This window comes from Homarus americanus, unplaced genomic scaffold (assembly GCF_018991925.1).
Source record: "Homarus americanus isolate GMGI-L3 unplaced genomic scaffold, GMGI_Hamer_2.0 scaffold57190, whole genome shotgun sequence".
NCBI lineage: Eukaryota > Metazoa > Arthropoda > Malacostraca > Decapoda > Nephropidae > Homarus > Homarus americanus.
In genome coordinates this window covers 537-26,296 of record NW_024743681.1, presented here as the reverse complement: position 1 = coordinate 26,296, position 25,760 = coordinate 537, and the positions used below count along the sequence as shown (strand labels likewise).

At 38.5% G+C, this 25,760-nt stretch overlaps 2 protein-coding genes across 5 annotated transcripts; both read left to right on the top strand.

The window, feature by feature from the left end:
- Positions 1-4,744: 4,744 nt before the first annotated feature.
- LOC121877212 lies at positions 4,745-9,034 on the top strand. 4 transcript variants are annotated; one of them, XM_042382825.1, is made up of 7 exons: positions 4,745-4,840; positions 5,612-5,726; positions 5,817-5,958; positions 6,454-6,590; positions 6,745-6,891; positions 7,147-7,332; positions 8,731-9,034. In XM_042382825.1, the coding sequence occupies exons 2-7, from the start codon at positions 5,613-5,615 to the stop codon at positions 8,908-8,910; spliced, it is 906 nt and encodes a 301-aa protein (XP_042238759.1). In that variant the 5' UTR covers positions 4,745-4,840; position 5,612; the 3' UTR covers positions 8,911-9,034. The 4 variants fall into 4 exon arrangements, with proteins under 4 accessions (XP_042238759.1, XP_042238760.1, XP_042238758.1 ...); XM_042382826.1 differs by having other exon boundaries at positions 4,759-4,997; positions 8,743-9,034; XM_042382824.1 differs by having other exon boundaries at positions 4,760-4,997.
- A 3,368-nt stretch (positions 9,035-12,402) lies between these two features.
- Positions 12,403-23,104, top strand: LOC121877211 (STING ER exit protein-like). Its single transcript, XM_042382823.1, is given in 6 exon segments — positions 12,403-12,665; positions 14,500-14,657; positions 17,351-17,375; positions 17,377-17,566; positions 20,340-20,499; positions 22,871-23,104. Coding segments are annotated over 5 exon segments (651 nt in total). The 5' UTR covers positions 12,403-12,665; positions 14,500-14,536; the 3' UTR covers positions 23,026-23,104.
- The last annotated feature ends 2,656 nt before the right edge of the window (positions 23,105-25,760 follow it).

Below are 25,760 nucleotides of genomic sequence, written 5' to 3'. Positions count from 1 at the left end.
CTTCGCCAGCTCTTTCCTTAATTTCAGGTTCTCCAACGTGGCCCTCTCAATTTCTAACTTGGCCCTCGCCAATTCTTCAGTGGACCACTCCAGTTTGGTCAACAAACTCTCATACCCAAGACCGCACATATCACTGGCCATATCTGATAATTATCCCTCTGGAGCTAACCCTGCCGTGACCTTTCCCCTAGTGAGGTCACAACACCTTTCCCCTAGTGAGGTCAGAGGTCACAGCTACAATGATTCGTATATTTAGTCGCCTTAAGACTCAGATTCCCCTGACAAGTTATATACTGTATGCTGCCGGAGTCTTGATATCCAACTGTTCTTATGTTCTTAAATGAATACACCTAAATTACTCTAAAAACAAGTTTATTAATATGCAATCAATGGGGGAAAGATATTGTATTAATCATATAATTACCAGGCTCACCTCCTGAGCTTAGTGCAAACTCAATACCTTCTTCTTTACTCTTACTCACAACATTACTGGTGGTACATTACATGGCACTCATTGTAGATTATTCAACATATACGTAAACAAGGATACTAGTATATGCAGGGGTCCACTACCCGAAATGGGATAGTTATTTCCAACTAATTATCCCTAACATACATGTTACAACACTCTCTGGACATTCACTTCCAAGGAGTAACCCAGGGCAGAACACTAGGGCCCACGACCTTTGTCATTGTGGGGTAGCCAGACACATGGCGGGTCTGGGGTCTGGCCCAACGAAGCCGTGGGGCACATTAATCAGGCCGCATCGGTGCCATCTTCTCATATATGATCCCGGCTGGACATCTAATACATCCGAGGCCGTTGTTGGATGGTAGAGCGATTCAAGAATCACAATGGGATCTGGAGACAAACGGGAATCAGCGTCAGGGGACGCTCTCCCTGGCCATCTTGAGTTTATATACCCCTGAGTTGCCAGTGATCGCTACTCACGCAATGACAATAATCACAAACAAACTAACTGTTACTCATTCAAAGATGACCCTCAGTTGACAAAGGTCTGGCGAATTACTTGGGTTGATTTACACAGACTAATTCAAGATTGAGCTTCCCAGGAGAAAGTGGAATAAACAACGTATTGATAACTGTCTTCACAAAGGCGGGGCTTACTGGGAGGGGTCGCGAGGGTAAACACGCTCCTTCTAGGGGTCGCGAACTCACTCATGTTTTGCGGGCGTGGAGTTTAATAAGAATCATTAGTTAAATAGATCAGCAGTCAACGTGACCATGACAGCAGCTACACCACGCCCGGTGTAGCAGTTAAAAGTGAAGTGTTAGGTAAAAGTGAGGTGCCAGACGTATTGAATTGAATTGAATTGAAACAGTTTATTTAGCCAGAAAAACACTGATACAGAGTGGATAATAATAACGTAGAGTGAGGGGCGATATGATAGAGGTGTATAAATGGAAGTCAGGGCTGAACAAAGGGGACATTACAAAGGTACAGGGGGTCCAAGTCTGGGGTAAGTTTTTCCTCCTGTGAAAGATCGTGTAGTGGGTTTTCTCAAGGTTTAAGGTCAGTTTATTACGTATTACCCAGGTCCTGACTTTAGTCAATTCAGTGTTCATAGTTCTCATCAAGGAATTGAGGTCTGAGTTGCTGGCATAGAGATTACTATCGCCTGCAAATAAGTTGTATTTTAGGAGTGTGCTGGCGTGGACTATGTCGTTTATGTACAACAAAAACAGTACTGGACCAAGAATGGAACCTTAGGGGACGCCATACAAGATTGGCGAGGAGTCAGATTGGTGACAGCAGTGTTGCTCCTCGGTCAGCCTCAGTTGAAGAAGTCAGTTTCTGCTTAGATGATGGACATGCATTCCTATGACACGTACGTGCTTACACGTTTGGTATTGCTTAAATCATATTATTTTAATACAGTTTAGTGAGTGTTATCTTTAGGTCAGGATGTTGTGTGAGTGATATTATATTAATACAGTTTAGTGAGTGTTATCTTAAGGTCAGGATGTTGTGAGTGTTACCCTTAGGTATACATATATTTTACTTTAGGACATAGCGCTCCCGAAAGTTATAAACATTTAGATCTCCCTATTCTGAGCATCTTAAACCCCATATACAGTATACCAGGCTGGAAGAAAGGTTTGGGAGTGCTTATTTATGATGCATAGGCCAAGTGTATGATTGATTTTCCACCGGTTTGCATTTTAAGAAAAGTTGAATGTTTTAAAACTGAGACGTGATTCTGATTCGTTTTTTTTTTTTCAAGGATTTCAAAAATAAAGTTTCTTTTGCTCTAGGACGTCATACTTTATTACCAATACGACAAGATGCTATAAATTATACATATACAAATACAACATACAAATATGACACGATAATACAAATAAGACAATTCAGTCGGCTTCAAAGTTAACTAAACCTAAAGATTATTGCAATTAAGGCTATTTGTTTGCAAATATAGAAATAAATTATTTGCAGTATATGAATATGTATGAACATAATACTGTATTAGGCTTCTAGGATGGATGAAAGTTTTTTTCGATTTTCTGGCAATCTTTTCACTGGCACAACCTATCTTCAGCATCCAGCAGTAGTCTGCCATCATGTTCACATTCCACCTTCCTTGATACCTCATTTATTTCCTTAATGTCCTGGTGAAATCTTTCACCTTGCTCTTCACCTAAACTACAAAATGTTAAGGAAAATATTCAAGATGGGAATGTAAGAAATGCACTTTACACTCATATTGCAAACCACGTTTTTAAAGTAATTCAACTTACCTTCAACAATGTGTTGATATTTTAGATATTTTCTATTGCCTAAAAAACTATACACAACATTCTTGAAACAATTTCTTGCTTCTTTCTCACACTGGTTCATCGATTCTTCAAATTGGTGGTCCAACATTAACTTTCGGATTTGAGGACCTACGAAAATGCCAGCTTTGAGTTTTTCATATGTGACTGATGGAAATTCCCTGCAGATGTACCTGAAGCAATCACTTTCCTTATCTAGGGCTTTTACAAATTGTTTCATTAAACCTAATTTAATATGCAGAGGAGGTAACAGCACTTTCTTGGGGTCAATCAACGGTTCATGTAGAATATTTTTTGAGCTTGGCACAAAAGCCTGTCTAGGTGGCCAGTGTTTTTTGTCCCAATGTTCACGTCTTGCTCTGCTGTCCCACTCACACACAAAAAAACATTGCATTGTCGTGTATCCACTCTGTTGACCAGGCAACAAAGCATTGACTTTGAAATCTCCACAAACGAACCCACCATGATCTTTATAATGAACTTTCTCTAGAAATATCTGCAAATTTTCCTAAGTTTCCTTAAGATGAACAGAGAGAGCCACAGGAATTGATAAAAATACATTCCCATTATGAAGTAAAACTCCTTTGGGATTTGTTTTTGAAAAATCAATGAACAATCCTTCATTCAGTAGCTGTATTGGTAATGCCGAAATAGTTAATTAAAGCAAACACATTATTACAATAAACGAAGGAGTCTTTCTCTGAAAAAAATTGAACTACTAGTTCTTATTCACGTTGCCCATACCGTAAAAAATGTCCTTTTGTTCAATAACTTCTTTGATTTCAACCTAGATCCTATAGACCAGGGGTTCTCAACCAGGGGGGAATTCAGGTTTTCAGGGGGGGGGGAAACTGATTCGGGAGCAAGAGATATGTTCGATGAGAAATCAATCACAGAATTTTGGCCCTTGATGTGCGATTCCTGCCCAAAAGTGGCAGAAAGAGCTATCCGTGCATTGCTTCCGTTTGTGTCGATATATCTTTGTGAGTCAGGCTTTTCAACTCTGTTGCAAATTAAAACGAAGCAACGTAGTAGATTAGAGGTAGAAAATAACCTGCGTTGTGCCCTTTCAAGCACTCCTCCGCGTATCCCAGAATTGGCGAAGAAAAAACAATCACAGGTTTCTCATTGACTGTAATCTTCATCTGAATAAAATTAATTACAAATTTACAATATCCTGGTATTCTATTGAACTTTTTGTTTATTGCATTATGCTTCAGTTTGGTCTGTTAAGTAATTCATTATAAATATAAAAAAACTATTTTACTTTTATTCAAGTTTTATAAATCCATCAACATTTTCAATTGGCATTTAATTTGTAAAACTCCACTATAAAAATAATCCATGTAAAATTGTAAATGTATATGTACTAATATGGAAAAAATAAAGGATTTTCAGTATTATATGCATATTATTTGGAATGCACTTTTTGAGGCAGACAATCTTGGAAAGGAGGGGGGAATGACATTCTGACATATGGTGAAAGGGGTGCATGGGGCAAACAAGGTTGAGAACCACTGCTATAGAACCTTCAAGTTGCCTAAACGGAATTTCCTCCTTTTTTTACTATCTCAATCCAGTTGTTCATAGATCTACTGTACTGTACACATATCACCGACCTATACGTACTTACTCGATATATTAGTTTGATATAGTACAAGATATATTAAGTGACCTTTAGTAATATATAAAATGGGGGTGTTTTAAAGACAAGTTGGCACACGGGAAGGGGGTGACATTGATGGAAGAATGGCAGAAAACCTTTTTAATAATATCAAATCCTTAAACCTTATACTCCTTCAAGCCTGGGCTGTTATTGTTACCGAGTTTATGGAAGTATATTGTTGTTTATCTGAGCAGTAGGACTAAAATGACAGTAGGAACCTCACACTAGGAAAATTTTACGAGAGGGAGGGATGGAGAGGGAGGGGGAGAGGGAGGGGTTGGATGAAGGTCATGCACGTATTATTAGTTTGTACCTGTAGTCAGTAGGACCTCTCACACTCCTCACCTGCTGCCACAGTCAAACACCTGCCACGCGAGGTAAACTGACACGTTTTCTAACTTAATCCATCAGTGTTGAGTTTTAAGTGCATCAAGATCCCAGCTAATTCCTCCAACGATGAGAATTAACTAAAGTTGGCCGGGCCCCCTAACATAAGCTATAGGTGCAGGTCGATCGCATAACAGGTTTTCCAAGGTTAGTAAATGTTTAGTACTGTAGAGTGTATGTGTGTAGAGGTTACAAGATGTTTATAGTGTTTGTTTTTTTGTTTGGTAGAAATATTGTGTGAAGGTCGGAAGGGAAGAACACTGACGTAACCAGATAGGCTACAGAAGGTGACGAATAACATGGTGTAATTCTCTCTCCCTTCTCTCTCTCTTTCTCTCACTAAACCTAAATATTCTGAATCAAGTTCTCAAAAAAAAAAATCTTTTCAAGTATCCCAAAATACGTATAAAATTAGAGAAATATTAACTATGTGTTTGCTCCATTCTCCAAGCTCCCGATGTTATTGTTTGCCGTATTATATGTGACGTGAGAACGGAAGAGACTGACTGACTCACTGGTCACATTCCTGGAACTCAGCAACTGGTGGTGGCTTTGTTGGTTATCCTTGGTCGAATTACTTTAATTTACCATTGTTAATATACCTTCACTGTCTAGGTATACATTGTAAATTGTATACCTGCACTGTATGTGTACACATGTACACTATTTCTGCATTGCCTATGTACAGTATTTACTGAATTGTATACCTACATTGTTTAATGTATGACGATTTACTGAATATCTTTTATATCTATCAATAGCATGGCAAACAACCATCAATGGGAGGCAGTGAATAGAGTTTTGCGGGGACTGCAGCTCCCAGAAGGTCCCACGGCTGATTTGTGGCGGTCCTTTGTTGTGGAACTGTACAACAAGGTGAGTACTTGTCATCTACCACAGTACTAACCCGACATAACCTAACTTAGTCCGACATGACCTATTGACCCGAGTAATCCTGACCTTCAGGTGGAACAGTGGGAGGAGGTTGAGAGGCGGAGGTACCGACACTCCCAGTGGGACTTCGGGGTGATACATACAAAGCACCCGGGCGACCTGGAGATAGTGGACAGCTTCAGGCGCCTGGTGGAGCACACCCTAGGAATTACAGGTCAGTGTTAACCTAGCCTAACCTAATTTAACCTAGCCTAACCCAACTTAACCTAACCTAACTTAACCTTACTCAAGCTAACCTAATTTAACCTAGCCTAACTCAACCTAACCCCCCCTTAGCCATCAATGCCAACCTGACTTAAAGTAACCTAACCCAACCCAAACTAGCCTATCTTAACTAAACCAAAACTAACCTAACATTAACACACACACACACACACACACACACACACACACACAGACAATAACGACGCCAAACTTTCATCCTCTCCTCCTAATCCTCTTTACTCCCCATCTTTCTCCTCCATTTCTCATAATATTTACATCTTATTTTTCTCATCTCTCTTCTATTTTCTTCCTATATGCATTTCTCCTCATTTCTTATCCTTCATCTTTTTCCTTTCTCTTCATTACTTTTATTTTATCTCCTCTTTATCTCTCCTGTTTACCCCTCATCTTGTTCTCCCTGACGTCCCTTCTCCCCCCCATACAGGGAGGTCATTAGCAGACGTAGAGCTCGGGGACAACACGCTGGCGGAGGCGTCCAGGATGGTAGAGAACAGCAACAAAGTCTTCATCTTGGCCAGCAAACACCTCAATAGACCCGGAGTGCACAAGTTCATCTTTCAGGTGAGTCTTATTACTGTTACACTGAGTATCAAGGATCAGCTAGACCGTCTCTCTCTCACCCCCACCCCCTTCTCTCTTTCACCTCAACCCTCTCTCATCCCAACCATCTATCTCTCAAACCATCTCTCGCCTCAACTGTCTCTCCCTCCTGTAGGATGCGCTGATGACCGAGGTGTTACAGGACAGGTGGCGGAGTAAAATCATTCCCCTCAAAGTGCCAGGAGAACCCCGAGCTGTCATCTTTGGTCTGAACAACATTGAAGGCTTGACTCTCGGTAACGACCCGAGGACACTACAGCTGGTGAGTTGTTTCTCTAGTTCCCTTCAATAGTTACTTGGATAACCTGACTTAACATAACTTAACCTAGCGTGACCGATCTTAACCAAAGCTGACCTGTCCTAACCTCACCTAATCTGAAATTACCTATCCTAACCTAAGCTGACATACCCTAACCTCACCTAACCTAGCCCAATCTGACCTACCCTAACCTCACCTATCCTAACTTAGTCTGACCTAACCAAACCTAACCTAACCTCACCTGCCTTGACCTCCCAGGTGAGCAACGCCATCAGTTTAGAAGAACAAATGGAGGTGAGAAGAGAGAGACAGAGAGACGAGGAGAGACACAGGAACAGAATCCTTCGCCAGAGGACAGAACGCCTTCAGCAGATCCGGGAGGTGGTGGAAGGTCTCCGGCAGGAGTTTGGCGACGACTACGACCCCACGGAGCAACTACAACAGGTGAGGTCGTCCAGGGTGTTGGCCTCTGGGCTGTGACGTCACTTCCTTCGTCATAAACAGATCACATGAAGTCACTCATCCTGTGGCCAATGAATAGGTGGTGTCAAGGTTGTGTCACTTAACTTTGCTTACTTTATCTTCTTTGCCACCTGTTAGTTGGATGGACGATCGTTCAGTTGTTTCACGCTATTGGCACGTACTGAGCATGTATGGCCTCTTGAGTGTTCCTGAACATGTGCTAGTGTTGGTCAAGTCAGGACTTGTAGGAACTTAACATGTGGTAGTGCCACAACATTCTCTGATAGGAACTTAACATGTGGTGGTGTCACAACATTCTCTGATAGGAACTTAACATGTGGTAGTGCCACAACATTCTCTGATAGGAACTTAACATGTGGTGGTGTCACAACATTCTCTGATAAGAACTTAACATATGGTGGTGTCACAACATTCTTTGATAGGAACTTAACATGTGGTGATGTCACAACATTCTCTGATAGGAACTTAACATGTGGTGGTGTCACAACATTCTCTGATAGGAACTTAACATGTGGTGGTGTCACAACATTCTCTGATAGGAACTTAACATGTGGTAGTGCCACAACATTCTCTGATAGGAACTTAACATGTGGTGGTGTCACAGCATTCTCTCATAGGAAATTAACATGTGGTGGTGTCACAACATTCTCTGATAGGAACTTAACATATGGTGGTGTCACAACATTCTCTGATAGGAACTTAACATATGGTGGTGTCACAACATTCTTTGAGAGGAACTTAACATGTGGTGGTGTCACAACATTCTCTGATAGGAACTTAACATGTGGTGGTGTCACAACATTCTCTGATAGGAACTTAACATGTGGTGGTGTCACAACATTCTCTGATAGGAACTTAACATGTGGTGGTGTCACAACATTCTTTGGCAAGTTACACTAAGAGTTCACAACTTTAACCCCCAAAGAAGTTAGCTCTTGACAGTTTTCTGTGCTGATGGCGTCTGTAACTTGAAGCTGTCTGGGACGGCCATCTGCTTACTCCAGATGCGCACATTTAACTAAGAAATGTCTTTCGAGGTGCTTATATTAAATCGCCTTTGTGGTGTAAACTAGGCAATTATGTATAGGATTTTCGTATTAGTCCGATAATTTCAATTTGTTAACGACATAACCACCCAGTTTGGGAAATGTATTTTTCTCTTTGGGATGTGATATGATTCCCTGGTACAATATTAGTGCGACCAAGATGCATCATCTTACATATCACAACAGTTTAACAATAGAACTTAATCTCACCCATCTTGCAATCCAGTAACTTGCGAGATAGTTCATTCATACAAACTCTGTTTTCCTGTTTAGTTCTGCATCGTTAACTCAGAAACAGACTTTCTAACTTCAGATGACTTCTCAGCTGAGGCTGGTGGCGGAGGACTACATGGATGGTGGAGTGGACCAGGTGATCAACATGTCTGGGTGTAGCAACGTGACGGTCGGCCCCTCCTACCACTTCGCCGTCAGCAGGGCCACCCCCTCTGCCCTAACCCCACACCACACTGACCACCTCCCCTACACCCCGTAACCCCTCATACCTAACTTGCTTCACTAAACCACAAAAAAATTGTATACAGTATTCATGTTGTCAAGCCTCCAGGTGATAACTTGGACAAGTCCGTAACGTTGAGGTCAATAAATGGCCAACACAACAGACCTTTAATTGGACCTTATATTCCTAAATTATTTCTCCTTTGAATGTAAATTATGAATAATTAAACTGCAAACATGTAGTGTGCACCAACTTGTACCCCAATTTATGCAGTTTAAATGGACATATTAGTAGACTTCCATGTGTCCACCATTAGTGGCTCTTACATTGTCTAACTGATATTTGACCAGTCCACGCTCTCAGCAGCATGTTCACTGTCACACTGGTGATATCTTTAGGGTTATGTGAGACTTTAAGAGAGATAATACTACAGTATTGCTCATAGAGGCTTTTCTTAATTCCAGTGTAATTTATGTAAATAATAAATATGATATAATGATAATATTTATTCAATAAAATTGTCACACAGTATGTCATGGTTTTAGGGGGGGGGCTCGGTGGTAGTAGGAGTGGATTATATTATATAAGGATAATAATGTCATATTTCTTATTTCTTACCGTAGAGTCCGATACCTTCACACTGATTACTTACAGGAGATTATGGCGTATCTACGTAGAAGTTCACTCCACCACTCGACATTCCATGATTTATACTTGATAAATGATGATTTAATGAATTCATTTAATTTTCAACATCCATCTAAGTTATTGGTTATACTATGTCATAACCAATCAGTCATTACCTTTAGTAATAATAAGATAGGATCACAGATACGGGCAGATAATTGCACTTACATTTATTTGTCAAGCTTCCATACAATGATTTACAATTTGCATGGATATATGATTCACTCACGTTCACGCTGTAATAAAATTAATCTTCTAAAAGAGGATTTTAACTTGGGGACACATGTGATTACTCTACTATGGGTATAACTTAACAGAGCCTTAATTCTTCAAGTGATACATTTACTGCCAGCCTGGATTGCTTTTGTTGCAACCAGGCTTCCGCACAAGGACTTCTTTCCACGGGCCACAGCAACAAAAAGTACTCTTGGGTTACCACACATGGTGTCGTGCAGGAGAACTCTGTAAGCGTGACTTGAATAACGCTTAGTCTCGTGTCGACCTTCCACGGCCATAACAACAAAAGGTACTCTTGGTTTACCACACATAGTCTCGCGTCACTGAGTCACGGTAGACGGTTGTCGCGGCAAGGAGAACTGGTAAGCGTGAACTGAATTAACCATTTAGGTGCAATAGACCAGCCTGGATTGCTTTTGTCGCAACCAGGCTTCCACACGTGATATTTCCACGGGGATAACAAGCCTAGGTTAACACACTTAGTCTCGTGTCGATCACGGTCACAGTAGACGGGTGTCGTGCAGGAGAACTCTGTAAGCGTGAATTAATTAACCATTTACTGTAGGTTTGATAGGCCAGCCTGGATTGCTCTTGTCGCAACCAGGCATCCACACGTGATATTTCCACGGGGATAACAAACCTAGGTTAACACGCTTAGTCTCGTGTCGACGACGGTTCACAGGACGGAGTGGCGTGGAGGACTCTGTGTGGTGTGGTGTCCCGCCCCCTTTCAGGAGGGAGAGGATGGAGACGACGTCTTAACTAACCCATGGCTCAGGGGATACTACTTAAAATGAGGTTTTTGGGTGTGAAGCGATGAACAGTACAACACTATTCCACTGCCCACCCCCCTAAAGGCTGGCTAACATACACTAATTGAAAAATACATGTCCCAGTTATGCCTCGCCGGGCGTCTTATCTCTGGTAAAACAAACTTTGGAGTTGGTTGCGTGGGTAAGCCGGTGTGAAGCGATGAACAGTACAACACTGTTTCACTGCCCACCCCTAAAGGCTGGCTAACATACACTAATGGAAAATACATGTCCCAGTTACTGCCTCGCCAAGGTCTTATCTCTGGTAAAACAAACTTTGGAGTTGGCGGGTGACTAACGCAACCCATGACACAGTAGGTAGTAGGCAGCTACCAAACAGGAGTACTACCGCCTGGGAAGATATTGAAGCATAATGTGTTTGTCTAATGGTAGACCCTTGCCATATGGCCACGAAAATTGTGACCAAGTCCCGGTTGCTGATCTGACTTCTTCTCTTCGTTTAACAACAATTGCAGGGTCTCAATTGTTTCTCTTACCATTGACAATACAAATACACATATATATTGTTTCTCACTCTGATCTTTTTTTCATTTTTATTTTATTATTATTATTATTATTATTATTATTATTATTATTATTATTATTATTATTATTATTATTATTATTATTACTATTATTATTATTATTATTTTTATTATTATTATTATTATTATTATTATTATTATTATTATTATTATTATTATTATTATTATTATTATCATTATTATTATTATTATTATTATTATTATTATTATTATTATTATTATTATTTTTATTATCATTATAATCACATTTGGCACTTCCCCCAAGGACCCGATGTGGGTCAGTGACCTGTGCCCGGGTGGGCTAATCCCCATAATTAATGGCACGAAATCATTATCTGTACCTGTCACAAGTAGGTACCACAGGGCAGTGTATTTGGCCCACTGTTGTTTGTTTGTTTCATAAATGACATGCCTGACGTTGTACACTCCTCCATACAAATGTTTGCGGAAGACGCCAAGTTATTTCGGGAAATCAAGAACTAAGCAGACTGTGAAGAGCTGCAGAAGGATCTCTGTGAGCTCCAAGAATGATGAAGAAATGGCTGCTGAGATTCAATGTGAGGATGCACCTGGGGCGTACCAACGGTAAGGAGGCGTATCATATGTCCCAACGGGATGAAGAAACTGCACTATTTGAGACTGAATGTGAGAAGGACCTAGGTGTGTATGTTGACAATGAGCTGAAGTTCTCACCATCTGGAGTACTGTCACCCTGTCTAGTCCCCGAGATATACAAGGGACTATCAGTTGGTTCGAAGGAGGGCCACCAGACTGGTACCTGCGCTTCGGCACCTCAACTACCCTAAGAGATTGGAGCGCCTGAACTTAACCCACTTATACTACAGACGGGCAAGGGACGACCTAACTGAGGTGTATAAGCATCTCAAGGGGCACTACTCAATCGAGTGTCAGTAGAGTGTCCTTACTTGGACCTGGGCGCTCGCCCCACAAGGGGTCACAGCTCAAGATTGAAGAAGCAGCAGGTTCAGAAGACTGTGAGGGCAAACTTTTTCGGAGTGAGAGTTGCGAACTCTTGGAACAAGCTACCAGAAAGTGTTGTGGCACTGAGTGTGAGCTCTTTCAAGTCCAGACTTGACCAACACTGGAGCTGGTTCAGGTACATTCAGGAGCTGGTGCATGCCTAGTATTTACCAACAGTGCGTAACAGAGACGTGACAGATCGCCCAAGCGGCTAACGAGCCGATTAGTGGTGAAGCGGATAAAAGTAAAAAAAAAAGTGGCGAAGAGGTCCAGCAGAGGTTAAAGTGATAGTAGTGTACGCCTTTCTTGTACACATATTAGCTTAGTTTTAGTGAAATTCCTGTTGAAAAAATATTCGTATTTGCCATGGGCCCTTCGCTTTGATTGCACTTAGTGATATTAAAATTAGGGAACATGAAAAAGATATAGCCCTGTTGTCTCCTCTTGAAACTAGTTAGGCCCGGCCTCTCTTGTAGCGGTGTAAACAATCTACGAGAGGAAACGTTCTTTACCCGAGGCTAAATTATTGGTAAGTAACTACAGTATAGTGATCATACGAGAGCTTTCATTCTAATTATAGTTATGCTTGCTATGGTGAATGTCGATGACCTGAGGATCACAATAAATTATTTCTCTCGTCAATACATCAGTAGTCTGGGCAGTTGTAAGACAATTTTTTTCAATGACATTTCGGTAAATTTGCATAAGTGCTCACAACTCTGAAAGTTAAAACTATGTGTTTCTAGTGTATTTTTGTGTGTTTTGATTGGTTTTGACCTTGATTTCCGTCGTAAATTGCCTGTATTTTAGTTATCGGGGGTTTTGTGACGTTTTCCTACCAAAATTATGACCAATCGAATACAAAATACACACAAAAAAACCAGGCATATAAACCTCACCTAACCTAACCTAACTCACCATATGATGGAATCACTTATTTCTTACCTTATTGGCCTGGTTCTGGTTCATCGTTCGATTCTGAGATTATTTCAGGTGAAAATGGCACTTTTCTAAAATTGTTCCTTTGTAATCACTGACGGTGCACCAACACCAACGTCTCTTCTTTGTCTTGACGATATTTATACTGCCGTTTTACACTTAAGACACGCACTGAGGTCGGGAGAACACTGAAGATCTAAAAACTAATATAGCTTGTTCGTTTTTTCCAAAAAAACTCGCAATCAACTCCATATAATTGAAGTGACACCCATCGCATACTTCCATGGTCGGAAATGAATTTGAATTGGAAATATGAGACCCAAAATAAAAATCGAATCTGATTGGACTAAAAATACAGTGAATTAAACCACAAATCATTGTAATTGGTAGAAAAAACTCTTTTCATTGGCAGCGTGACGTGTATGGGAACGCATGCGTACGATTTATGAAGGAAACACGCGGAGTGGGAGGTCAGGTCGGCCATAATTTCGAGAGTCAAGTTATTGATTAATCTCAATGAAAAGATTTGGAAATAAACATGTATAATGCTATGTCTTTTACTTTGGCTTTATTTAGCAAGATTTTTTATAATTTACTGTGGATTTATTTTAATATTTGAGATAATTAATAATGTTATTGTTACTTTTTACTTTCAGTACTTGAGTACTACTGTGTTACGAATGAAATATTTTTTTACTTCTACTTGAGTACATTGAACTTTGAATACTTTTACTTGTACTTGAGTAACATTTTGCCAATGTAACAACATTTTACTTGAGTAACAAAGTCTGGTACTTTTTACAGATCTGTTCATCAGACAGTAAATAACAATACTGTAATAATAATCTATCATCATCATTTATACAAGTGAATGAAGGCTTACTCACAATGTATGGAGAAATCAATGACATAACCCTGACAACTAAAATAGATACAGTACAATACAGTAATGAATTGTTACAAAAGATCTCTATCTGTGCACATGAACACCTTACAGAATTCTTGTTGGCAAATTGTCAGTTGAAATATTTAAAAGTCACTGATAACTTCGGTGGAAATATAAAAATTAATTTTATAGAAACACTGAATGTTGACTGTAAGCTTTTTGTGCATTGGTTGATTACACTAATCTGTACAATATAAAAGTACTGTAATTGTACCTTTAGGAGCTGATTAGTATTATCCTTAAGGAACAGAAATTCTCTCCTAACCAGACTGGCAACTCGCCAATTAATCCAATTTGAAGATATTTTACTGTATTTTTATAAAGTTACTATTCTTTTCACAGATACTAATATATACTGTACTATATGGTACAGTAATACTGTTTTAAGTTATGCATACCCTGAAATTTTCTAGTTATTATGTACTGTACCGTACAGTGTTGTGCGTCTTATTTCAGATGAACTTTTACCTTTTTCCAGATACAGTACTGTGCTATATTTCTAACAAGGAGAAATAATGCCAAAGGTAGTGTCTGGCAGTGTGGTGGTATCGGATGCCAAGGACCAACAGGAGTACAGTGAAGATAAACCCCTCATTGTTTACTACTGCCTCTGTGGTCAGATGGCTGTTATTCTTGGTTAGTGAAATTGTTAAATGTAGCATGCAAACACAGACCCTTAGCAGTTGTTTCAAGTTTATAAGGGATTCATTCGTTCTAATTTGGAGTACTGCTCTCATATCTGGGGTGGCTCTTCTTTTGTCCATCTGTTAGAGAGGGTGGAATCAAAGGCATTTTATCTTATTAACTCTCCTCCTTTAGTTGATAATTATCTCTCTTCCCTTTCTCTTTGCCACAATGTTGCTTCACTCTCTCTCTTTAACAGGTACTTGAATGGGCAATGTTCGGTAGTATTGGCATCCTGTGTACCGCCGACAAGGCCGTGGGTTCGTAGCATCTGTCTTGTTCAAGAGTGCCCACTGTTTTGTGTGGATGTCGGTCACACTAGAATAAAACGTTATAGTACAGTACATCCTTCACACAACCAAACTGTGGAATGCTCTGCCTTCTTCTGTTCCCATATTTCAATCTGTCTCACTTCAAAAAGCTGGTTTTCCTGCTTCTTCATAGTGTAGATTAATTTAGTATTTTTCTCACCTATTTTTTATTTCTTTTATTCCTTCTCCCTCCCAGGCTCCATTGTGGGTTGGTGACCTGTGCCCAGGTTGGCTATTCCTCGTAAAAAGAAATTACTTGAAAATGCGAGTAAAAAAATAACAATGACGTAACTCACACTCATGCCACCACCAACACTCCCCACCACCACTCCCCACCACCACCAACACTCCCCACCACTGCCACCACCACTCACCAACACTCATCATCACCACTCATATTCATCAACACTCATCATAACCACTAACATTCACCACCACCACCACTCACTATTGCCACTAAGAGAGCTTGGGCTCTTCAATTGACTAAGCCATGTCAATATTGTTATTATTGTCCACTCTGCAGTATCTGTAAGTCTCTGGCTAAATAGACTGTTTCAGTACCACCCACCATCATCACCACCACTACCATCACTCCCTCTCCTCCCTTCTTTCCTTCTTATCATCACACACAAACTACTGCAGATGTAAGAACTGGTTTTTTATCTTTATATTTTTGACTTATGATAATCATTTCTTTTACCTGTATTTTTTTTATATTTGCACATTCTGTATGAACAATTGTGCATGCATGTAACAGAGTAAAAGAAATTGAATAGAAATACGTATATCTACTCAAAATTACGAGTTGAATAATAACAATAACAGCTTCTCCTGGTAGGAGGAGAGGCAAGGTGATGTACCTTTGGTGACATCTAATTTGGCAACCTGCCAAGTCCACACACACACACACACACATTCATGTAAGGTCAAATTAAATTGTTTTGTATAAATTTCTTGAATTTATATCTACAGCTACTCCTCGACTTAAGACTCACTCGACTTACTACCACCCGGACATACGACCGCCCCAGTTGTACCAAAAAATTTTCTAATTACGTATTTTCGAGTCCCGACGTAAGTGATTACGCCTGTGTATTGAAAAATTTTTCGTTTGTAATTCCCTTTAAAGTGGCTGGCATGCTTAAAAGTGAGAGTTTTGTGGTGCTGTAAAAAAAAGAGACACCCATTTTAGATTTTCTATGTACAGTATTATCTTCACATTTTCGACTTACGACCAGTTCGACTTAATTTACCTGGATTTGTTTCCCTAACCCAGTCGTCAGTCGAGGAGCAGCTGTATTTATAATTATTATTTTTTTTTTTTTTTTTACATTATTTAATCATTATAGTAGCAGGATATAAAACTTGTTTGGGCTCCTCAGGGGCTGCAGGAACCTACCGTATTTTACCCCAGAAGTCACTAATATCGATATATGATCGATCACTTGAAGATGGCTTTTTGAAGTCCTCAACTCCATTGTATAACAAGTCATTGCCTGTAACGCCATCTATTGGCATGAAACAAAGACTAGTACAGAATAGTATTCAGTTATCATTTTGTGTTTTTTGCAGTGCTTACCATAGTATGGACAACTTAGTACAATGAATGAAGATGATAACAACAACCTGGTAATAACATAACAAGAAAGACGGTGCTAACACGCAGAGTTTACTGAATTTTACCCTCATTTTAAGAACACTGTGCTATTAGGTTTGTCTACCAGAATTGTCATTGAAAATGTACTTAATTTTTACAGACTTATTGTATCATGTTCTATATTAGTAGGAGTAAACATTAAACGCTTAAATACACTTAAGTTTTTCATAAATGTTCCTTGCTGAAGCAGGGGCTGGCGAGTCTTGTATGCCATAAAACGTGGAACTTTAGGTGTGAATTTTGTATTCTCTGCAACATGAAACATGTGAAACATGATCTAATTCTCTCTTCTACATTACTTGGATTTATATAGGTTCCTCTGAGATGCACATGCATTGTACAATAGCTTATCTGAAAATTTACAGCCTATGGGTTTTTTGTTGAGTGTCCTGTAAGATAACCCAGCCAAGGATTTTGTTCACATCTACATGATCTGCCATTTTGCTCACATAAACATAGAATATGATGTTTTATAAAAACAAATATTACTGTATACTGTATGTATGTTATTCACTACAAGGAAGATAAAGATTTTTATTAAAATTTTAATACTGTTTCAGGAGTTTATATCAATAATAATTTTAAAGCATACTTGGCAATTCAGTTGATTAAACTGCCGTCCTTGAGAATACAAGCTAAAAACAATATTTTTATTGAAAATGGTTATTCTACTACAGATTGTAGCATGGAGAGATTACCCCTTCAAGCGTGATGGAGCAAGAGTCATCGATGGCTCTCGACATGCCCACCGCCTTGTTTGTGACCCTGATGAAACTGTATTTATCCGAAGATCAGAAGGTGTTGAGAAGCAGTACAGAAAGAAATGTAAAAAGTGTGGTCTTCTTTTGTTTTATCAGCACAACCCCACAACAAATGTTGTCTTTGTTGTTAAGGTATGAATTAAATCACTTTATGATATTTTATTATTGTGTGTAGAAGCAAGCACTGAGGATGGGAGGGAGAGAGCTACAACTGATGTTTCCTGCTCTGTTCTCTCGCCGTCTCTTGCTAAATGGCAACGTAGTACTGTATTTTTTCTTTTATTTATTCCTCACATTTACTGGTATGGTACAGTATATCGTCTTTTATGCACAAAGAATAAGTTCTTCCACACGCATACCTCCCACGCATCCAGTTCATGACACAGTTCAGGCATTTGCCAGCTCAGCTGACTCACAGATGTGTGTCGGCCACCGTGGTGGATGTGTATGCCGCCACGTCATGTCGCACATGTAAGCCCAGTAACCCACCGCCTCATAACACATTTACTTCCCACATATGTTCCCTATTGTTCTTATTTTATCATTTTATATATTTTCCAAAAATTTCCACAACTTTTATAATTTCATTACAATTTAACATCATATGAGGCGAGCAGGCTACCACTGCTGCACCCATGCCGCTTTTCAAAAATTTTACTTTGATCATTCTGATGTCATCACTTTACGGCTTTTCTTTACTCTACCACTTGGAGATAATGTACGTTTAGGAGCCATACTGTTTAAGGGATTGTTTCCCCCCAAAATGGTATGGAGAGCAAAAACTACTCCAATTTACCCACTGATGACTTTGTCAGGTTCCTGCAAACCATGACTTTAAGTGAAACGACGTTAAGTGAAAACAATTTACCATAAACGCAATAATATAAATAGGGGTTATGTTCCTTGGGTACATTTCTGGTCCAAATTTTTTCACAACTTGCCACAAATGTTTCACTTTCAGCACTATCACCCTCTTCTTGTTTTAAAGTTTAAAATAAACTTAGAGCTTTCGCCTGTATGGAAAACAATGAATATGGAAAGTTTTGTTGATGTTGATCCTCGATCCACATGTTCAGCATTTTTTCCATATTCTCCATAATGCCACTTCTGCTACAAGCAGATATTGGAGTAACACTTTTTGCACAAGATTTTATATTTTCTGCATTTCACAAATTGTTCGTTTAGTTGTAGGCTGCAAACCAACAGCTTTTGTTATGTCCTTCTTCAAATCTCTTTACCACATCTAATTTAACTTCTAATGTAACACTTTTCCTCTTCTTTCTGTGACCACAACCACTAGTGGTGCATAATGCATGTTCAGCACTCATTGTTTTGGGCTCAAATAAATTTATAATTAGATTTTGAGTGAATGTTGGAAGAGCATCGACCAACCACCGAACAATAACAAACAAATATGCCGCCCTTTACAAATCGTCGCTTTCACAGAGGGCTGTTATCACAATCAGACACTGAATGCCTTTATATCTGATATATACTGTACATTTATCTCAGGGAAGCATTATGTAACATTTAGTATCATCTGGAATAGTACACATAACATGGTGGTAATAAGAACATATCAAAATGTTACCACGGTTATCACTTTGATATATATTTATTTTATTTATTTATTTATTTATTTTATTTTTTATTGTTTTTACATTTATATTTCTGTCTAAGTATATACATAAGTTACAGTGGAATTTAAAAACATAATTATAATAAGGGAAGCAGTACAACATGGGTTGTATTAAGGTTGAACAAGAGGACAGAGCTGTCAGGATTATGTCTAGTTGGAAATATATTTTTGCAATGTTAATTTCTTATCTATCTACATGATAATTTCTGATAAAACGGTTTTGATGGTACAATAAAAGTAGGTATATGAAGTAGGTATAACAAGAAATATTAATACTTAGACAATAGATATTTTCTAAGAGATGGTTTAAGGGAAGGGAGCGTATGAAATTAGTATGTGTGAATTTTCGTATCTAGAATGTTCATATCACCGGGATACCTGTACTCAGTGTTTACCGCTCTGCCATTTGATCCTGTTGTTTGCTTTCCATGTTTTGCTATTATTCTCGCCCCATTAAACGAAGGCTACCTGTAATTTGATTAGTTACACCAACCTCATATAAGGACCTTAACTTGTAGCGGTCCTCCCCTCATAAGTCCATCCTGGTCTACCAAAATCAATTTTCAAAAACCAACTAAAGAACTCCTAACAATCCTAAATAATTAAGAAATCACAAAAAAAATTTGCATGCTCTTGTTATTATGTTATTTAAATGTCCTGCGGCATGATGAAAAGTTCTGTGACATCATAATGGCATGAGAATGTTCTCCAGCTGAGGCAGTGTTCTCCGAGCCCATTATGGTGTTGTCATGTCTTCCACTGCTTTCCTATCAGTAATCAGAATACATCCCCATACTTTTTTATTTTTTTTTTTATTTTATAGTTTTGTATTGTATTTTCTTTATTTTATACAGTACAAGGTACTCTATACCATTATTATAATGAACATTGAAATAGTTTTTCTACAGCTCTTATGGTTGTTTTTAACAGTTGCAACATACACATTCTCTCTGCTAGATGATTCTCAAACATGCCAGAACAAATTTATGGTAATTTATGGAGGGACAATCATACTCGTCTCGGCCCACAGGATGTATCTTATTGGGTGATAATAATTGTCAAAGTCCTTTAGGGGTTAATGGGAGTAAAGTATAAACAACTTTCTTGGGTGACCTTTGGTTGAATCGACTTACTGTTTACAACTGATTATACCCCTGCACTTTATGTGAACTAGTATGACAATTTTATTGTACCTGTATAAATATTTAGCTGTTTGTCTGTCTGTCTATTTATCTAGTGTCTCAAATTCTCTCAATGTTTTTATAGGGTAGTGTGGTACAAAGTGGTGGAAAATCAGTCGCACAGCAAGTTGCAGATAAGCCCAAGGATCGCATACTTATTACACGCCATACAAAGAATATGGGCAAATTTTCATCAGTTACTGTATCGACAATTGACGAAGAAGAAGATGAAATTGAGGCGGTGAGTTCCATGTTGATGCAATACAATACAATACATTACTGTAAAGTGCAAGTACACATTGATATTTGGAAGCCTTCATAAATACTGTACAGTAATTCACTTTCACAGTCTTTGTTTCTTCCTTTCAAGAGTGTACAGTAGATTCAGATTTTGTACTGTACAGACAGTACATGCATATGTATCTATTAAATAACCATGAGGTGTTATGTTTATGATTGTATTTGTTTGCTTTCTTGAACATTTTTGAGGGGCTGTTGACCTTATTAAAGGGTAGGGCATAAAACTAAAATCAGCTTGGATAGTTTGTTATATTTAAAGCTGTAATATTGTATATTCATTAATGTCTGTGCCAGTTTACTTTATACAGTATATGAAAATTCTTCTTTTTTATGTTCATTTCAAAGTGGTACAGACATTTCAATCATCAGCCATCAATATGTCTGCAATTGTAAAGATGAACAGGGAATAGTGAATACAAAGTACCCTCGCATTTGATTATTACACATATTAAACATTCACTTCAGGTACAGGTAAACCCCAAGATGCGATATTTTACATTAACGATGATTATATATTAACACCATCTCCCTGTATATGATCAAAACATTTCGCTTTAATGATATCCATTGATAGCCATGGGACGGATTTTTGTTTTCTCTAGTGCAAACTATGGGTTGTTTATACTCGAATTAATCGCTGTCCTGCAAGGATTCCAGTAATTATATTTTTTCACGTTAAGTCGGTAACATTTTATAAGGAAACAATATTTAACCCTGTGCACCACACATCACTACCTTCACCTGTCAGCCTACTCACGTGCCACCACACGGCCAACCTGCGCACCACAGCCCTGTGTCTGGCTCGTTGTCGATCATAAAATCTGCCATCACATGGCCAGCATCGTACATTGTACTTATAAATGGTTTGTTTTTTTTTTCTCACTTACATATTTTACTGCATATATGGCGCATGGCCATATAGGACACACACCCTATTTTAGCAGAGAACATTTAGGAAAAAACTTTTGTGTGTATCTTCCTCCTGTAGCCATAGTTTTCTTAAAACTATATACAGTCTTAGTAAATGTGAGAAATAAATAATATAAATTAGTTACAACAAAAAATACGGTGACACTACCTCCGCCGATTCCATAGTAACGTTCCCATCACCAACAGCTTAGCCCAGTAGCCTGATGGTTGCAGAAATGGGTCTAACCTGGTTACAATGCTGCCAGTGATGTTAACAGATGTAAATGTAAAAGTAAAGTTATCTGTAAATCTTCAGTTTTTATCAGGTATTTGTAGATTGAAAAATAAATGTTGCAGGTATGGCATTAATAGATTGTAATGCTTGTAAGAGTTCAGAAATGGTACTGCTTAGCTACCTCTGAAGAGTTGGGCGTCTGCTGTATGAACGTTAATCGCCTCAGGTTATCATCATCAGTACAGAACAAGAGTAGTTATAGATCAAGCTTTTATTTTTACAATAATTAATATTTTTTAATTTATTAAAACTAATAATAAAGTTTAAGTAAGCAATAACATATTTTTAATTCTGGAGTTGAGTTAGGTAGAATTTAGTCTACTGAAGATGGCAATGGGGGATTCATTAGCTTGCAGGAGACTGCAACTTCACATACAGGATGCAGGCTGATTTTTTAGCCATTTTTCAGACAAAAAGTGCGTCATATGCCGTAAAATACGGTATAGCAACAAGACATCACTAATATTTAGATTGAACTGTGTTATGGTGACTGTGAAGTGAAATTTTCGTGTTTTTGTGATTGTAGCTGCGTCGACTTTGTTTTGAAATTGTGAGCAGTGACAGCTGTTGTCATTGTTTTTGTTATGGTTTGCTCTGTTTATGCGACAAATGCTTTTGCTTTGTTTTTGTGACTGTGAAGTGAGCAGTGTAACTTTGAACATGTCTGGGAAGGTCAGGGCATCCAAGACAACCGTGTCTCTGAGGCAAAGCTTGACATTGTTAAGCAGCATGAGACTCCAAAAGTTGTGTGTAAGTCAGAGTGACGTCTACACTTCACCTACAAGAGTCCTTCTTAGCTTTGAAGGAGACATGTGATGATGACCAGACTTGTCAAATATAAGGTGGTGAGTGTTTACTAGTTTTAGAAGGTTATTAGTGGTGCAGGTATGTCGGTGACACGTGTGTTTGGAGACTGGCTGAAACATATCCATTGGACCCCATGTTATAATGCTCCTTTTATGATATTTTACAAAGCTATGTTTTTTTCAGGAACGTAATCGCATCATATCTCGGAGGTTGCCTGGACAGTATTTGCTTCATCCTCTTGGATATACATTTATGTTTTTCGTTTTCTCTGGCAATTTATTTATTTATTTTATTTTTATTTTTAGAAGTTGCGGATTCTTATGCAAACAATGCCAGAATTATTGAGAAGCAACTAGAGCGGAAAGGTATGAATAAGCGAAAGAGCCAACTTGCAGCAGAAGACAGTTCAACAGCAAAGCAAGTTCGAGGACACTCATCAACCAGTAGTTACATGTACTAAACACTATGTATGCATTTTTATAGAGTACATTATTACCTCTATCTAAATAAATGGTGAACAGCCAATTCATGTATAGGGAGGTTTTTGTTTTAAATCCAATCCAAAAATTTGTTCAATACGTGCTTAGTACTATATACAGGGTATATGAAAAAAGTTTGGCATTTTTAGTCCAGATAAATTTCACAATATTTGATTTTTTGTTATATAAGAGTATATGTCAGAAACACAAGAGAAAACTTACATTGGTGGTCGGTTAGCAGCAGCTAAACTAACGAAATTCGATTATCAATTATCTCCCATAGGATCTTCAATTCGGTTAACGAACAAAACCGATTAACAAAAACCCACTTGACAAAACACGTTTTGTTGGAGCATCAGCTGATCGGCATGTCATAATACAGTAATCTGTTCTATGTTTACATTAGATCTCCAGTGGTGTAAATATCCAAGAAGGTTGTGTTCTTGAATATTTTTGCATTTTTAGATTAAAATTATTATTCATTTTAAAATTTAGTTAACATATTGATAATATAGACAGTACAGGAACTAGTTTTTGTGGCCCATCAGTCGATCGACTCACCCGTAAGCGTCCAGTTTAACTTTGTTTACAATGGAGTAAACATCGTGTTTGTTGCTCTCTTGAGCAGAAGTGTTTTAAGTTTTACATTAAAATTATGGTCATTCTGAAATTTAGTTAACATATTGATAATATATAGTGCATTACTGTTGATTTAAATAAAATAATCTTTAATTGCAGCTAGTGAACTTAAAATTTTATTGGTGATATTACTGCACAAGCATGGGTCCAAAGAAAGGTGATTTCTCCTCCATCCCCACTTCCTTCTCTTCTCCTTTCTCCTCCCACCCCACTTCTAATTCCCATCATCATCATCATCTGCATTTTGTTTATACTTTGTATGTACTTTTCTGTGAGCTGGAACCAATTACCCAATATCCCATTGAAATAATGGATTCGGTTAACAAAATTTTCCGCTAATGACACTATGGAATTAATTGTGTTCGTTAACGAGGACCACTGTATGTAGTATCTGTATGAGTTTATTTTGTATGAGTTAAGGTAAATAGTTTATGTTAATCTCTATAATATCTGAGATACGAGGCCCAGTCTGACCTAAGTTCAAAAACATTAAAAACTAAATAAAAATAAAGGGAATCCGTTAAGTTATTAGCCGCTATTGTTGTTTTCTATAATTCGGGTCGATCAGAACAAAGTGCGCAACTCAAAATATAACACGTCACCAGTCAGCTGTATCCTGTGAAATGGCTTTGCATGTTTCCATGCCATTGTTACATATAAAACAACTGTGGAAAAGTAATTTCATCACTCTTATGTGATTTAGAAATAAAAAAAATATCACTTGATCCAATCACTGTGCAATTATGCAATCCGCCATACATGTGGGGGTGCAATAAATGACAAAAATCAACTTTCCAGAATAAAAATTTTTGTGTTATGAACTACTACAAAATATACAAGCAGAGCATGAAGCAGTGAGAAATAACATGTTTTATTTGCCTGCGTGTGGCTGTACTGGCAGGGTGGAGGAGTGTCATCGGTGCCGAGTTGGAAGGGTCCAGGAGAGGTTGAGTATAGTAATAAACACTTGACAGTCATTTCTGCATATATTTCCTACTTCCTATAACTTATTCTAAATAGCACACCAGCAAATACATCACTGCAGAATATTCTTGTCGTTATTTTTGACTCGGCAACAGAGTGTGTGGGAGGAGGTGAGGTACTACGTGTGGGGGACGATGGTGGTGGTGGTGGAGTGCCTTACTTCCTCCTCCGCACACCAAATGAAGTGGATGATTAGGGTTTATCTAGATCACTATCACTGTTTTCAAAGTATTTGGTAAGTTTTCGCTTCACTAACACTCTCTTTTTTCTACCTCTGGTGCTCCTACCATGACCGCGATGATCAGGGGTGGCCCGGTAATCAGGAGATGATGACAAACTACCGTCCTCCATTACTACTACACATGCACTGATCATGTCTCATGTGTATGGGCAGGCAGAGGAGGCCTGTTGTTATTTGTGGTTCACTGTTTTTCACGTGGCAGCATGCCAATTTTTTACATTCGATTCTGAATTATCTACAACTCGGCTGTATGTTCCAGTTATTGGATTAAGACAATAAAATAAGAGAAAATAGAGGTATTTGGGAGGTGAGTGTATATTCAAGTCAGTGGGTGCATCTGCGCACACCTCTGCTATAAGTTTATCCTCTCTCTAGGTCGGAAAAGTATAAGTCTCCGTAAAAATTATGGAAGCTTCCCTAAGATTCTTGAAAGGTCCCGAATCTCCTAGGATGTGTAATGTGAAGAGAAGTGGATATGATGTGGGTGTGGATGTGTAGTGGACATGATGTGGATACTGTATGTAGTGAAGATGGTGTGTGGTGTGTGTGGGATAATGTGGATATCTAGTTGGGATATGATGGGTTTTAATAGTTTCTTTCGTTAAATAAGTTTTTAAAGGGTTACTAAATAAATATAAATAGAAAACCGATACTCTGATAAAAGTAATTTCCCCCATCAATAACTGTCACCATGAGCTGTGCATCATCTGCTATCATGTGAATACTGGGGTTGTACCATGTGTTGTGACTCAGTTACTCTCAAGATGTTACAGGTGGATGATGATACATTGTGTAAGCATTTTACTGATTATGAATTATAATGTAAATAAGAAACAATTAGCTGAGCGTGTA

Excerpts from the sequence above, each read along its gene's own strand:
- LOC121877212 (XM_042382825.1), top strand. The coding sequence starts at position 5,613 with ATGGCAAACAACCATCAATGGGAGGCAGTGAATAGAGTTTTGCGGGGA. Across the intron at positions 6,591-6,744 it reads TGCACAAGTTCATCTTTCAG|GATGCGCTGATGACCGAGGT; the intron begins GTGAGTCTTATT and ends TCCCTCCTGTAG. Across the intron at positions 7,333-8,730 it reads CCACGGAGCAACTACAACAG|ATGACTTCTCAGCTGAGGCT; the intron begins GTGAGGTCGTCC and ends TTCTAACTTCAG.